Source organism: Phalangium opilio, unplaced genomic scaffold (assembly GCF_054372755.1).
Source record: "Phalangium opilio isolate 3A_F unplaced genomic scaffold, DU_Popi_V2 ptg000022l_1, whole genome shotgun sequence".
Classification (NCBI taxonomy): Eukaryota; Metazoa; Arthropoda; class Arachnida; order Opiliones; family Phalangiidae; genus Phalangium; species Phalangium opilio.
This window is the reverse complement of record NW_028324154.1, coordinates 2,007,735-2,021,326: the sequence shown is the minus strand read 5'-3', so window position 1 is coordinate 2,021,326 and position 13,592 is coordinate 2,007,735. Positions and strand designations below refer to the sequence as shown.

General features: G+C 36.7%; 1 protein-coding gene and 1 non-coding gene across 2 annotated transcripts; one reads left to right on the top strand and one right to left on the bottom strand.

Annotated features, from left to right (window-relative positions):
• Positions 1 to 1,951: 1,951 nt before the first annotated feature.
• LOC149694759 (uncharacterized) lies at positions 1,952 to 2,862 on the bottom strand. Its single transcript, XM_089867449.1, has 2 exons — positions 2,438 to 2,862; positions 1,952 to 2,363 (listed from the first exon to the last, which is right to left on the bottom strand). The coding sequence occupies exons 1-2, from the start codon at positions 2,803 to 2,805 to the stop codon at positions 2,291 to 2,293; spliced, it is 441 nt and encodes a 146-aa protein (XP_089723575.1). The 5' UTR covers positions 2,806 to 2,862; the 3' UTR covers positions 1,952 to 2,290.
• A 7,046-nt stretch (positions 2,863 to 9,908) lies between these two features.
• On the top strand, positions 9,909 to 9,981 carry TRNAY-GUA (transfer RNA tyrosine (anticodon GUA)). The gene has a single exon. It is a non-coding gene; the product is annotated as a tRNA-Tyr (tRNA).
• The last annotated feature ends 3,611 nt before the right edge of the window (positions 9,982 to 13,592 follow it).

The following is a 13,592-nucleotide window of genomic DNA, read 5'->3' as shown; positions in this document are numbered from 1 at the left end:
CATAATTAACGTAAAATTCGACCAAAAACATAAATTTTTGGGACAAAAATTAAAATAACTTTTAATTGAACTACATAATTAAGATTAAAACAAAGCTAGAAGCTGGTAAAGCTCCTTTTTTACTATTTGACACTTAAATTAATTTATATTATCTTTTAAAAACATTAATATTCAGGAAATTCTAAAGTTTGGGGTAAAATAGGGTTTTTTCGGCAAGGATTGAATTTTCAATTAAACAATGATATTAATGTGAATTGATTATTGAATCTGATTTTATAAGCTAAATCTACTCTGCCGAACCACAATCCAACGTTAATTTCAACTTAATTAAGCATAATTAACGAAAAATTCGACCAAAAACATACATTTTAGGGACAAAAATTAACTTTTAATTGATCTACATAATTGAGATTAAAACTAGGCGAGAAGTTGGTAAATCCCCTTTTTTCCTATTTAACACTGAAATTAATTTTTATTATTTTTAAAAACATTAATAAGCGGGAAATTCCAAAGTTTGGGGTAAAATAGGGATGTTTCGGCAAGGATTGTATTTTGAATTAAACATTGACATTTATGTGAATTTTTTATTGAATCTCAATTTATAAGCTAAATCTACTCTGCCGAACCACAATCCAACGTTAATTTCAACTTAATTAAGTATAATTAACGTAAAATGCGACCAAAAACGTACATTTTTGGGACAAAAATTAAAATAACTTTTAATTGATCTACATAACTAAGATTAAAACTAAGCTAGAAGCTGGTAAATTCCCTTTTTTCCTATTTGACACTTAAATTAATTTATATTATCTTTATAATACATTAATATTCAGGAAATTCAAAAGTTTGGGGTAAAATAGGGTTTTTTTGGCAAGGATTGAATTTTCAATAAAACATTGATATTAATGTGAATTGTTAATTGAATCTCAATTTATTATCTAAATCTACTCTGCCGAACCACAATCCAGCATTAATTTCCACATAATTAAATATAATTAATATAAAATTAGACCAAAAACGTACATTTTTGGGACAAAAATTAAAATAACTTTTAATTAAACTACAAAATTAAGATTAAAACTAAGCTATAAGCTGGTAAATCCCTTTTTTACTATTAAACACTGAAATTAATTTATATTATCTTTATAATACATTAATATTGAGGAAATTCAAAAGTTTGGGGTAAAACAGGGGTTTTTCGGCAATATATTATGGGGTGAAACACTATTTTACCCCGAAGTTATTTTTGCCGAACTTTTGCCGAATTACCCCAAATTCTAAAATAGTAGATATTCTCCCATACATCGTCTGCTAAAACATTCTAAATGACTTATGGAAACAAACTGCAAGTGTTTATTAAACACAGGTCACGTGTCACCAAAGAGCCGCTACGGAACAGTTTACCCGTCATTTTCTACTCTGAAAAATTGGTTGCTGTAATTTTCACCAACAGCCGGGAGTGTGGCGTACTCCTGTAAGCTAAGCTTCTGGGAGGCAAAGTTTGAGGGAATAAGACACATGTCGGCGATCCTACCCTATAGGTGCCGACTGCCCCGTGTCCGCCGGAGGTGACTTGACCCCCACACCCCATCCGTCACCTCCCAAGTAAACCTCATTTCCTTCCCCTGCTTACACACATAATGAAACCTGACTAATCACATCCTTGCCGAGGTCCTCTGACCCGCTTGCATTGAAACCTCCAAAAAAAAAAAAAAAAGAACATTTCACCAACATGGAAAGTTATGTAGAATTAGAACCCTTTGAAGAATGGCGCAAACATCCTCTTCTGTTAGATTTAGTTATTTATTATATTGAAAAATGTAGCGGATTTAATCGAGATGGTGCCTTAAGACTTCATTAATAAAAGGCTGTTTCTATTTAGGCCCAAGTTTTGGACTTAAAAAAGCCAGGAACACTATTTAGGACCACCCTCTCTTAATAAAAATCAATATTTTACTTTGAACAATTGAATTTATTCTAAAGACATGTAAAATTATCAAAAGAAAAGAACTAAATTTTGTACAAAAATTACAGACAATTAAAAATATAAACAAACAAATGAATTAATAAAAGTGATAAATAAAAATAACTAAAATCATGGCGTTGCTTTTGCCTCCTCTTCATGTTTAAGAAAAGACATAAGAGATTCAGATCTGATTGGGCAATGGGACATGAGAGCCTGTCATATTTGAAACTGTGATTTCAGGACCAGTTAGGGTTAAATTATCCGCCATTAAATCTTCTTCATCCTAATTGGTGGAAATACAGTGTAATTTTACTAATTTTATTGTTAAGCTGCTAAAAAAAACCAACTTACCCAATTGTTCCTTTCATCTTGTTCTTTAACGGGAGTTGACTGACAACTAAAAGAAAAATAAAATAAAATTAACTTATAGATTTAACAGATTTACAATACAATTAAATAATTTATACAAACTTAGGACTGAAATTTGACAATCTAGATGCGGTATTTGATGCCATGCCTGACTTGGGCGTATAATTTTCTTTCAATAAATCTCCCCATCTTGTTTGAATTTCATTTGATGTTGATTCAGAAGGGTCAGCTTCGGTAGTTGTTGAATTAACTAATTTCATAAAAATCGTTTTCAGTCCTTCTTCTTCCGTTGGGTCACTACTCTTATAATCGTTTATGAATCTTCCCCTAAACATTTTTGCTGCATTTTCTTGACTTCTTGAACTAACGCCCAATTCCTTCGCTATTTCTCGAAAATGAACAATTTTGTGAATCTGATCGAGGGGCACTTGTAAATTTAGGTACCGTTGGTACAAGCACCTTGCTATCATCTTATTTCCTATTTTCTTATGTCCGGCTTCGAAAACCGTATTAGCTCCTGTTAAAACTTAAACAACCTTCTCTAAATGGCCTAGCAGCTAAAATAATTTGATAACATACGAAACGCCTATCATTTCAACTCGGTAAAGGGGGGGACCTTTTTTATCGCTTTTATCTATAAAGGTTTCACTAAATTTCGTTATTGATTTTTATGTGATTATAAATCGATGAAAAAACTGTCTGACCATTTCATTATGCCTTTAAAAAAAACCCTGATAAAACAGATTTTTTTATCTCACTCTTTACCATTCCGAGTGACGATGACGTCATGGAGAGGTATTACACTGGGCGTGTCTGTGTGTATATTTGTGTATGTATGTCGATTTCGAGAATGATGATTTCTTCGAATGACCGACCCTTCGTGCTATGCTCAATCCCTTGGGTTATAGTCAATTAACTAACACATTTTGTTAGGTCTCAATACTAGTTTTATTTTATCAGCGATCATCGATTTTCAGTATATTTTATTCTCCTTATAGAGCCGAATACTCAAACCTAACTGTATATTTTTAATAGAAAGTAAAATGCATCCTATGAAAAACATTAACATGTACAAAAATGGGCCAAGCCTCGCCTCGTGCCCTTTCCGCTGTAAAACGTTCTGAGATCCCATGTAGAGCCAAGTCTGCCTTTTGATCTCATTCAATCGCCAATTGAACAATTATGTTATAAATTAAGTCCTTTTCCTAGTTAATAACCAATATTCTTTGACTCTATCATTATTATAAATCTTTGTTCGTATCAAAAATATCGTGACTTGGCAATCGCAGGTAAGTAATATTAAAAGGAAGTCGAGGGGAAATTCACTAAATCGTTGCCGATTTTAAAATAATCGAAGGGATATTCACTAAATCGTTTATGGTCGAGGGGATATGTACAAGTTTATAAGAAGAGTCATGCATAACCTTATATACACGCGCTTGCCAAGTCACGATATTTTTGATACGAACAAAGATGTATAATAATGATAGAGTCAAAGAATATTGGTTATTAACTAGGAAAAGGACTTAATTTATAACATAATTGTTCAATTGGCGATTGAATGAGATCAAAAGGCAGACTTGGCTCTACATGGGATCTCAGAACGTTTTACAGCGGAAAGGGCACGAGGCGAGGCTTGGCCCATTTTTGTACATGTTAATGTTTTTCATAGGATCTCACTTCTTTTTGTAGACCCTCTCGTTATACTTCGGTAGTTATATTAAAACAAGACCCTCTCGTGGTACTTCGTTTGCCAATATAATCGCTAACGTTTGTCCATATTTACGCTGAATTACCCCTTTCGACCCGCAGAGAATATGTAATAAAGATTGTACGCGATATCCTATAAATAAAGAACTAAAGAACAATTTTATAAAAATTTCGGGATGTTTTAATTTTTCTGTGCTTTATAAAATAAATGAAAACTAAATCCTGAATTTTAAGTTTCTATCTCCTCTAGAAGTACCTTAGAATTTTGATGATCGGTGAGTGAGTGAGTGAGTGAGTGACAAAATAAGGTAAATTTCACCTGCGATATTTCGAAAAGTATATAGGGTAGGAACTTGAAATTTGGAAATTAGAGCTAGGATTGACAGTCCTCGCGGCAAGCAAAATTTCAGACTTTTACCTCTAACCATCACGAAGTTACATTGGGTTTAAAAGTGCCACGAGTTGCTTCGAGAAAAGGATGTCAGTGCTCGACTTGGCTGGGAGCACGGCAGTGCTCCCAGATATGCGTAATGTTATGCAGATATTTCACAATAAAATACTTTTACTAAAGGTATTTTGGTGAAAAAACTAAGATAAGCAATTTTTTAAAATATTCAATGTTTAATAATCATGTCTACAAAAGTCAAAATTTCAATTTCTGTTACTTCCGGCAATTATCTCTTACTTTTTCTCATCTTTGTCGCAAAGACAGTTTTTATTAATCAAAAATGTCTTGATTAGAATCAAGACCTAAAAAGTATCGATAAGTCTGAGGTTATCACTTGTCTGAAGGATCAGATATTAATTTTTCTATTTAATTGAAACTTAAATGCATGCTTAAGAAAAAACAACGTTCCATTACCGTTTTCCGTTGAAATAAATTATTTTACTGGTAATCAATTTCAAAAATTTACTTATCTCGGCTTTTCGACCACAATTCCATTCCCCGAAAACATTTTATCATTACATTAATTACTTTTGGGAGAGTACGTGTATGGTTTTGCGTTTTAAAAGGTTCCTAAAGACGTTACATCCCCATTCGTGACCGGCACGCTTCGCAGTGGAACATTTTAATTATTCTAAAACCAATGGCGCCAAATTCAATAGGGACAGTTAGATTTTTACTCGCGGTTTTGCAAAATGATGTAATATCAAGTGTACTTTAGTCAACCGTCGTATTGTTCTTTCTCATAGTTCAGGGCATGATCAGTGTTACTGCCCAATTTCTCTCTCTAGTTTCTAACAATGGTTAGAGACTATTTGATATGGCACGGACAACGTTATATACATTTGTAAATTTTAAGTAGCACAAAAGGAAAAAAATCCAATTTTTTTATATTTAATTTGAAATAAATAAACTCATGATAGTAGTTATAACGAACAAAAAGTCAAGGGAATGGCACCGGTAATGAGCAGCAGAAAGAGAGGAAAGTTTGCTTCAAGTTAGCAGAGGGACATGGTAGTGAAAATGGTAATCTTGAATTTTGTTCGTTCAAACCTTAATATATCATGAAAAATTCAAGTGAGGAGGCGGCAATACCTAGAAAGATTGATTTTGGCAGATAACAGCGAAAAAATTATGTTCTACACACACTAGGACTATGGGAGAGTTTCTGGGCCGCAGGTCGCACATGATGAAATTTCAACTCCAGTTTACATCAATTCTCCCTGGTCGTACTAGTAGCTGGTTAAGCTATAGTTTGCTCAGGTTCTGTTAGTCTCGAAAGGGTTATATAGTCCTTGTAACTCTTAAAAGGTTGTTGTCATGGCTAAACAGACCGCTATTACAGTTTTTATTGTTTTATGGGTTATTTTGACACGTTATCTCCCAAAAGTAATTAATGTAATGATAAAATGTTTTCGGGGAATGGAATTGTGGTCGAAAAGCCGAGATAAGTAAATTTTTGAAATTGATTACCAGTAAAATAATTTATTTCAACGGAAAACGGTAATGGAACGTTGTTTTTTCTTAAGCATGCATTTAAGTTTCAATTAAATAGAAAAATTAATATCTGATCCTTCAGACAAGTGATAACCTCAGACTTATCGATACTTTTTAGGTCTTGATTCTAATCAAGACATTTTTGATTAATATCTGTTCCTTCAGTCTTCATTTTAATTAAGAATGTTAAGAAACAGTTTTACATTTTCAAAATCTGCACTAAGCAGAAACATATATAAAGGGGACCATAAATTTAGCTCAATCAAACATTTATTTATAATAATACTTCAAAAAAAACGTAAATCAATAAAAGTTTGTATTCTTATTGTAATTAACATAATACAATTTTTTACAATGACCAGTTTAAAAATTGCCTGGTCCAGTTCAAAAATTAAATCGGAGGGGGGTCAGTGGTCCACGAGACTACTGAGAAAGTTCAAGGGTACCATTAAAATTCTAATATTTTAATTATCCACTTCTTTGGTTTAGCAGACGACGTGCAGGAAAGTCGCTGGCCTAATGTCTAGTTTAAAAAATCCATATTTGGTCACGGACCAGAAAACTCACGTAAACGCGAAGCGAATGTCGAAAACTACGTATTTTCCGACTGAGGAGAGGCGAAATAGCCCGGCCTCCTTTTACGTCCCCCCTAACCGAAAGGTTAGTGGTTCGAGCCCAGCCAGGAGCGGTGTTGTGAAGTCTCTGATGTAACGTAAAAAGTCAAAGTTTTGCCAAAATACGTGACGATTATTGTTCTTCATAGCTTCCGTGGTGCAATGGTTAGCGCGTTCGGCTGTTAATCGAAAGGTTGGTGGTTCGAGCCCAGCCAGGAGCGGTGTTGTGAAGTCTCTGATGTGACGTAAAAATCAAAGTTCTGCCAAAATACGTGACGATAATTGTTTTCAAAGCTTTTGTGCTGCAATGGTTAGCGCGTTCGGCTGTTAATCGAAAGTTTAATGGTTCAAGCCCAGCCAGAAGCGGTGTTGTGAAGTCTCTTATGTAACGAAAAAAGTCAAAGTTTTGCCAAAATTCGCGACGATAATTGTTTTTCAAAGCTTCCGTGGTGCAATGATTAGCGCGTTCGGCTGTAAACCGAAGGGTTGTTGGTTTTAGTCCACCCGGGAGCGTTGTTGTGAAGTCTTATAAATAACGTAAAAATTCAAAGTTTTTCCACAATACCTGAAGATCATTTACTTTCAAAGCTTCCGTGGCGCAATGGTTAGCGCGTACAGCTGTTAACCGAAAGGTTGGTGGTTCGAGCCCAGCCAGAAGCGGGGTTGTGAAGTCTCTGATGTAACGTAAAAAATCAAAGTTTCGCCAAAATATGTGACGATAATTGTTTTTCAAAGCTTCCGTGGCGCAATGGTTAGCGCGTTCGGGTTTTATCCGAAAGGTTGGTGGTTCGAGCCCAGCCAGAAGCGGTGTTGTGAAGTCTCTTATGTAACGAAAAAAGTCAAAGTTTTGCCAAAATACGTGACGATTATCGTTCTTCAAAGCTTCCGTGGTGCAATGGTTAGCGCGTACAGCTGTTAACCGAAAGGTTGGTGGTTCGAGCCCAGCCAGAAGCGGGGTTGTGAAGTCTCTTATGTAACGAAAAAAGTCAAAGTTTTGCCAAAATTCGCGACGATAATTGTTTTTCAAAGCTTCCGTAGTGCAATGGTTCAAGTACCTACAAGCACCCACAAGTACCTACAAACACTCACAAGTACCCACAAGTACCTACAAGTACCAAAGGCAGTGTGGGGGACCTTTTCGAACTTAACTTGTTAGCTCACACAAAGCTAGGTCCCCTTGTTTTTCAACCACCACGAGATTTGAACCTAATAGATTTAAAAGTGCTAACATCATAAACTGACTCTTTACACTGCTTAAATATCGCAGATTGGAATGGTTTTGAAAATTTAAATTTAAACATACTTAGACTTAATTATAGTCAATGAAAATTGCTTAGCGGAATGTTAGGTGTTGTACCTTCCATTTAAAACCGTTTTCAAGTCTAACAAACGTATAGTTTTTCTAAAATCGGATTAACCGGAATGTTTTTTTCCAAAAATTTCCCATGTTATTTCTATGGGAAAAATTCCAGTTTTTCAACAAAAGGTGTGATGAATTTTATGGAAATGAAAACCACCCTTAGCAACTTTATTTTTTATAAAATTAACTAATTTATGAATCTCTTTGAAATTTTAACCACATATTGTGGGCCAGAATTGTAGTTCTGTGCAATTTTTTAAAAACAATTTATGCAATAAAAAAAAAAACTACAGCCAAACAAAAAACCCTCCTTATACATTAAGAGCAGTATGAAGTCTTATCTAAGAGAGCTACCGCTCTCTCAGAATTATAATTTAATTAGTATCCATCTGGATTATGCTCTTTCCAGGAAATGGACGTTGAGGGTGAATTTCAAATTAAATATGCTCAGTAAAGCTAAAATTAATGCTGTAGTGTAGCGCAATAGTGTTAGTTCAATTTATAGTGTAGTTTAGTTTTCGCCGAACTACCTGAATTTTTAAACTTCGCGCCTTTTCATGAATTTAGATGACAATGTAAATTTATTTAAGTGCTAAGTGTGAAATAGGCAATTTGAGATTAGACGAACTACTCGTGTAGTTATCACTTTAGTCTTTTACCCTAATTAAAAGTTATCCTTGAATTTTACCCAAAAAATGTTCTTTTCTGTTCATTCCACTTTAATTACGCCAAATTAATATGAAATTGACACTTAAATGTGGTTCCGCAGTATTGTTTTAGCTTATAAAATGAGTTTCAATAAATAATTTTCCCTAATTATCTTTTGCCGAACATTCGCGCCTTAAATGTTTTTCTATGATAATGTAAATTTATTTAAGTTTTAAATGAAAAAATCGGTTGGACGAACAACTCGTGTAATTTTATTATGAATTATTTAGTTTCATTAAAAATTATTCCTGTCTATTCGGAAAATATGGTTGTTTTGCGTTAATATCTCATTAATTATACTTAATTAAGTTGATATTAACGCTGTACCTTGGTTTATCAATTACTTTACAATATGAGTTTGATTTCTTCTAAACTTAATAGGAGTTTTTGTCTTTGCCGACGCGCTTGTATTTTTGCTTTTAAGTATACCTTTAAAATATCTACCTTCGGAAACTGAAAAATGGGCAATGAAGCTGTTTTAAGAAAAGGGTTTCCGTCCACTGCGACGTCTCCTTCGACTTATGTTTTGTATAATCAGAACAGGGTTAAACAATACGGCCCAAGGGCTCGTAATAGTAGCCACATCGTACGTGTGAATAGCCCCTCTATACCCTACCCTAATGAGTGGATAACATAAATTAAAAGAAAATAAATATAAAAACCCCAAACATACAAATTCATAAGTATCCGACCCCACAGATAAAAATTCAAAAGTATCCGACCCCACAGATTAAGAGGTACCCCACCCCACATCACCCCGACATTTTCGAGATAAAATTTAAGGATAAAGTCTCGAGAATTCTATCAAGTCTCTATGGCAAGAAAATGAATATAAAAAACTAAAAGAAAAATAGAAAATAAATATAAAAATCTAAAATAAAAAAAATCAGAAGTGTCCGACCCCACAGATAAAAATTCAAAAGTATCCGACCCCACAGATAGAGAGGTACCCTCCCCCTATCCCCGACACTTTAGAGATAAACTTAAGAATAACAAGGGTGCCACCCAGCCAGGAGCGGTGTTGTGAAGTCTCTGATGTGACGTAAAATGTCAAAGTTTTGCCAAAATACGTGACGATTATTGTTCTTCAAAGCTTCCGTGGTGCAATGGTTAGCGCGTTCGGCTGTTAATTGAAAGTTTGGTGGTTCAAGCCCAGCCAGAAGCGGTGTTGTGAAGTCTCTTAAGTAACGAAAAAAGTCAAAGTTTTGCGAAAATTCGCGACGATAATTGTTTTTCAAAGCTTCCGTGGTGCAATGGTTAGCGCGTTCGGCTGTAAACCGAAGGGTTGTTGGTTTTAGTCCACCCGGGAGCGTTGTTGTGAAGACTTATAAATAACGCAAAAATTCAAAGTTTTTCTACAATACCTGAAGATCATTTAACTTCAAAGCTTCCGTGGCGGAATGGTTAGCGCGTACAACTGTTAACCGAAAGGTTGGTGGTTCGAGCCCAGCCAGAAGCGGTGTTGTGAAGTCTCTGATGTAACGTAAAAAATCAAAGTTTTGCCAAAATATGTGACGATAATAGTTTTTCAAACCTTCCGTGGCGCAATGGTTCGCGCGTTCGGCTTCTAACCGAAAGGTTGGTGGTTCGAGCCCAGCCAGGAGCGGTGTTGTGAAGTCTCTGATGTAACGTAAAAAGTCAAAGTTTTGCCAAAATACGTGACGATTATCGTTCTTCAAAGCTTCCGTGGTGCAATGGTTAGCGCGTACAGCTGTTAACCGAAAGGTTGGTGGTTCGAGCCCAGCCAGGAGCGGTGTTGTGAAGTCTCTGATGTGACGTAAAAATCAAAGTTTTGCCAAAATACGTGACGATAATTGTTTTCAAAGCTTTTGTGCTGCAATGGTTAGCGCGTTCGGCTGTAAACCGAAGGGTTGTTGGTTTTAGTCCACCCTGGAGCGTTGTTGTGAAGTCTCTTATGTAACGAAAAAAGTCAAAGTTTTGCCAAAATTCGTGACGATAATTGTTTTTCAAAGCTTCCGTGGCGCAATGGTTAGCGTGTTCGGGTTTTAACCGAAAGGTTAGTGGTTCGAGCCCAGCCAGGAGCGGTGTTGTGAAGTCTCTGATGTAACGTAAAAAGTCAAAGTTTTGCCAAAATACGTGACGATTATTGTTCTTCATAGCTTCCGTGGTGCAATGGTTAGCGCGTTCGGCTGTTAATCGAAAGTTTGGTGGTTCAAGCCCAGCCAGAAGCGGGGTTGTGAAGTCTCTGATGTAACGTAGAAAATCAAAGTTTCGCCAAAATATGTGACGATAATTGTTTTTCAAAGCTTCCGTGGCGCAATGGTTAGCGCGTTCGGGTTTTAACCGAAAGGTTGGTGGTTCGAGCCCAGCCAGGAGCGGTGTTGTGAAGTCTCTGATGTGACGTAAAAATCAAAGTTTTGCCAAAATACCTGAAGATCATTTAATTTCAAGGCTTCCGTGGCGGAATGGTTAGCGCGTACAACTGTTAACCGAAAGGTTGGTGGTTCGAGCCCAGCCAGAAGCGGTGTTGTGAAGTCTCTGATGTAACGTAAAAAATCAAAGTTTTGCCAAAATATGTGACGATAATAGTTTTTCAAAGCTTCCGTGGCGCAATGGTTAGCGCGTTCGGCTTTTAACCGAAAGGTTGGTGGTTCGAGCCCAGCCAGGAGCGGTGTTGTGAAGTCTCTGATGTAACGAAAATAGGCAAGTTTTGCCAAAATTCGCGACGATAATTGTTTTTCGAAGCTTCCGTGGTGCAATGGTTAGCGCGTTTGGCTGTAAACCGAAAGGTTGTTGGTTTTAGTCCACCCGAAACTTTGATTTTTTACGTTACATAAGAGACTTCACAACACCGCTTCTGGCTGGGCTTGAACCACCAAACTTTCATTTAACAGCCGAACGCGCTAACCATTGCACCACGGAAGCTTTGAAAAACAATAATCGTCACGTATTTTGGCAAAACTTTGACATTTTACGTCACATCAGAGACTTCACAACACCGCTCCTGGCTGGGCTCGAACCACCAACCTTTCGGTTAAAACCCGAACGCGCTAACCATTTCGCCACGGAAGCTTTGAAAAACAATTATCGTCACATATTTTGGCGAAACTTTGATTTTTTACGTTACATCAGAGACTTCACAACCCCGCTTCTGGCTGGGCTCGAACCATCAACCTTTCGGTTAACAGCTGTACGCGCTAACCATTGCGCCACGGAAGCTTTGAAATTAAATGATCTTCAGGTATTGTGGAAAAACTTTGAATTTTTACGTTATTTATAAGACTTCACAACAACGCTCCCGGGTGGACTAAAACCAACAACCCTTCGGTTTACAGCCGAACGCGCTAATCATTGCACCACGGAAGCTTTGAAAAACAATTATCGTCGCGAATTTTGACAAAACTTTGACTTTTTTCGTTACATAAGAGACTTCACAACACCGCTTCTGCCTGGGCTTGAACCACCAAACTTTCGATTAACAGCTGAACGCGCTAACCATTGCGCCACGGAAGCTTTGAAAAACAATTATCGTCACATATTTTGTCAAAATTTTGATTTTTTACGTTACATCAGAGACTTCACAACACCGCTTCTGGCTGGGCTCGAACCACCAACCTTTCGGTTAACAGCTGTACGCGCTAACCATTGCACCACGGAAGCTTTGAAAAACAATTATCGTCGCGAATTTTCGCAAAACTTTGACTTTTTTCGTTACATAAGAGACTTCACAACACCGCTTCTGGCTGGGCTTGAACCACCAAACTTTCATTTAACAGCCGAACGCGCTAACCATTGCACCACGGAAGCTTTGAAAAACAATAATCGTCACGTATTTTGGCAAAACTTTGACATTTTACGTCACATCAGAGACTTCACAACACCGCTCCTGGCTGGGCTCGAACCACCAACCTTTCGGTTAACAGCCGAACGCGCTAACCATTGCACCACGGAAGCTTTGAAGAACAATAATCGTCACGTATTTTGGCAAAACTTTGACATTTTACGTCACATCAGAGACTTCACAACACCGCTCCTGGCTGGGCACGAACCACCAACCTTTCGGTTAACAGCCGAACGCGCTAACCATTGCACCACGGAAGCTTTGAAGAACGATAGTCGTCACGTATTTTGGCAAAACTTTGACTTTTTTCGTTACATAAGAGACTTCACAACACCGCTTCTGGCTGGGCTTGAACCACCAAACTTTCGATTAACAGCCGAACGCGCTAACCATTGCACCACGGAAGCTATGAAGAACAATAATCGTCACGTATTTTGGCAAAACTTTGACTTTTTACGTTACATCAGAGACTTCACAACACCGCTCCTGGCTGGGCTCGAACCACTAACCTTTCGGTTAAAACCCGAACGCGCTAACCATTGCGCCATGGAAGCTTTGAAAAACAATTATCGTCACATACTTTGGCAAAACTTTGATTTTTTACGCTACATCAGAGACTTCACAACACCGCTTCTGTCTGGGCTCGAACCACCAACCTTTCGGTTAACAGCTGTACGCGCTAACCATTGCGCCACGGAAGCTTTGAAATTAAATGATCTTCAGGTATTGTGGAAAAACTTTGAATTTTTACGTTATTTATAAGACTTCACAACAACGCTCCCGGTTGGACTAAAACCAACAACCCTTCAAATATTTCGACTGAAACCATTGTTTTTGTCCTTTTTACTGTAATTAGAGCCCAAGTAACTATTTTCATTCAGAAAACTGTTTAAATTCAATTTTCAATAAGAAATCGTTGTCACGGATTTTGTATCTTGAAGAAAAAAAACATGCGATTTTTTCGATACACTTTTGAACGAATCTTTTTCTGGGCAAATTTTTGACCGAATTCAGCTTAATAGCCTATATAATACTCATAGAAAGTGTTTTCATCTCGATTGATCAATAAATAAAAATGTACCTCGATTTTTTGTTACATTTTCAAAATCGACGTATCTCGG

Bases quoted from the DNA above. Each gene is read 5' to 3' on its own strand.
- LOC149694759 (XM_089867449.1), bottom strand. From the start codon at position 2,805: ATGATAGCAAGGTGCTTGTACCAACGGTACCTAAATTTACAAGTGCCC. The intron at 2,364-2,437 runs GTTTGTATAAAT...TTTTTCTTTTAG, and splicing joins TTGTCAAATTTCAGTCCTAA to TTGTCAGTCAACTCCCGTTA.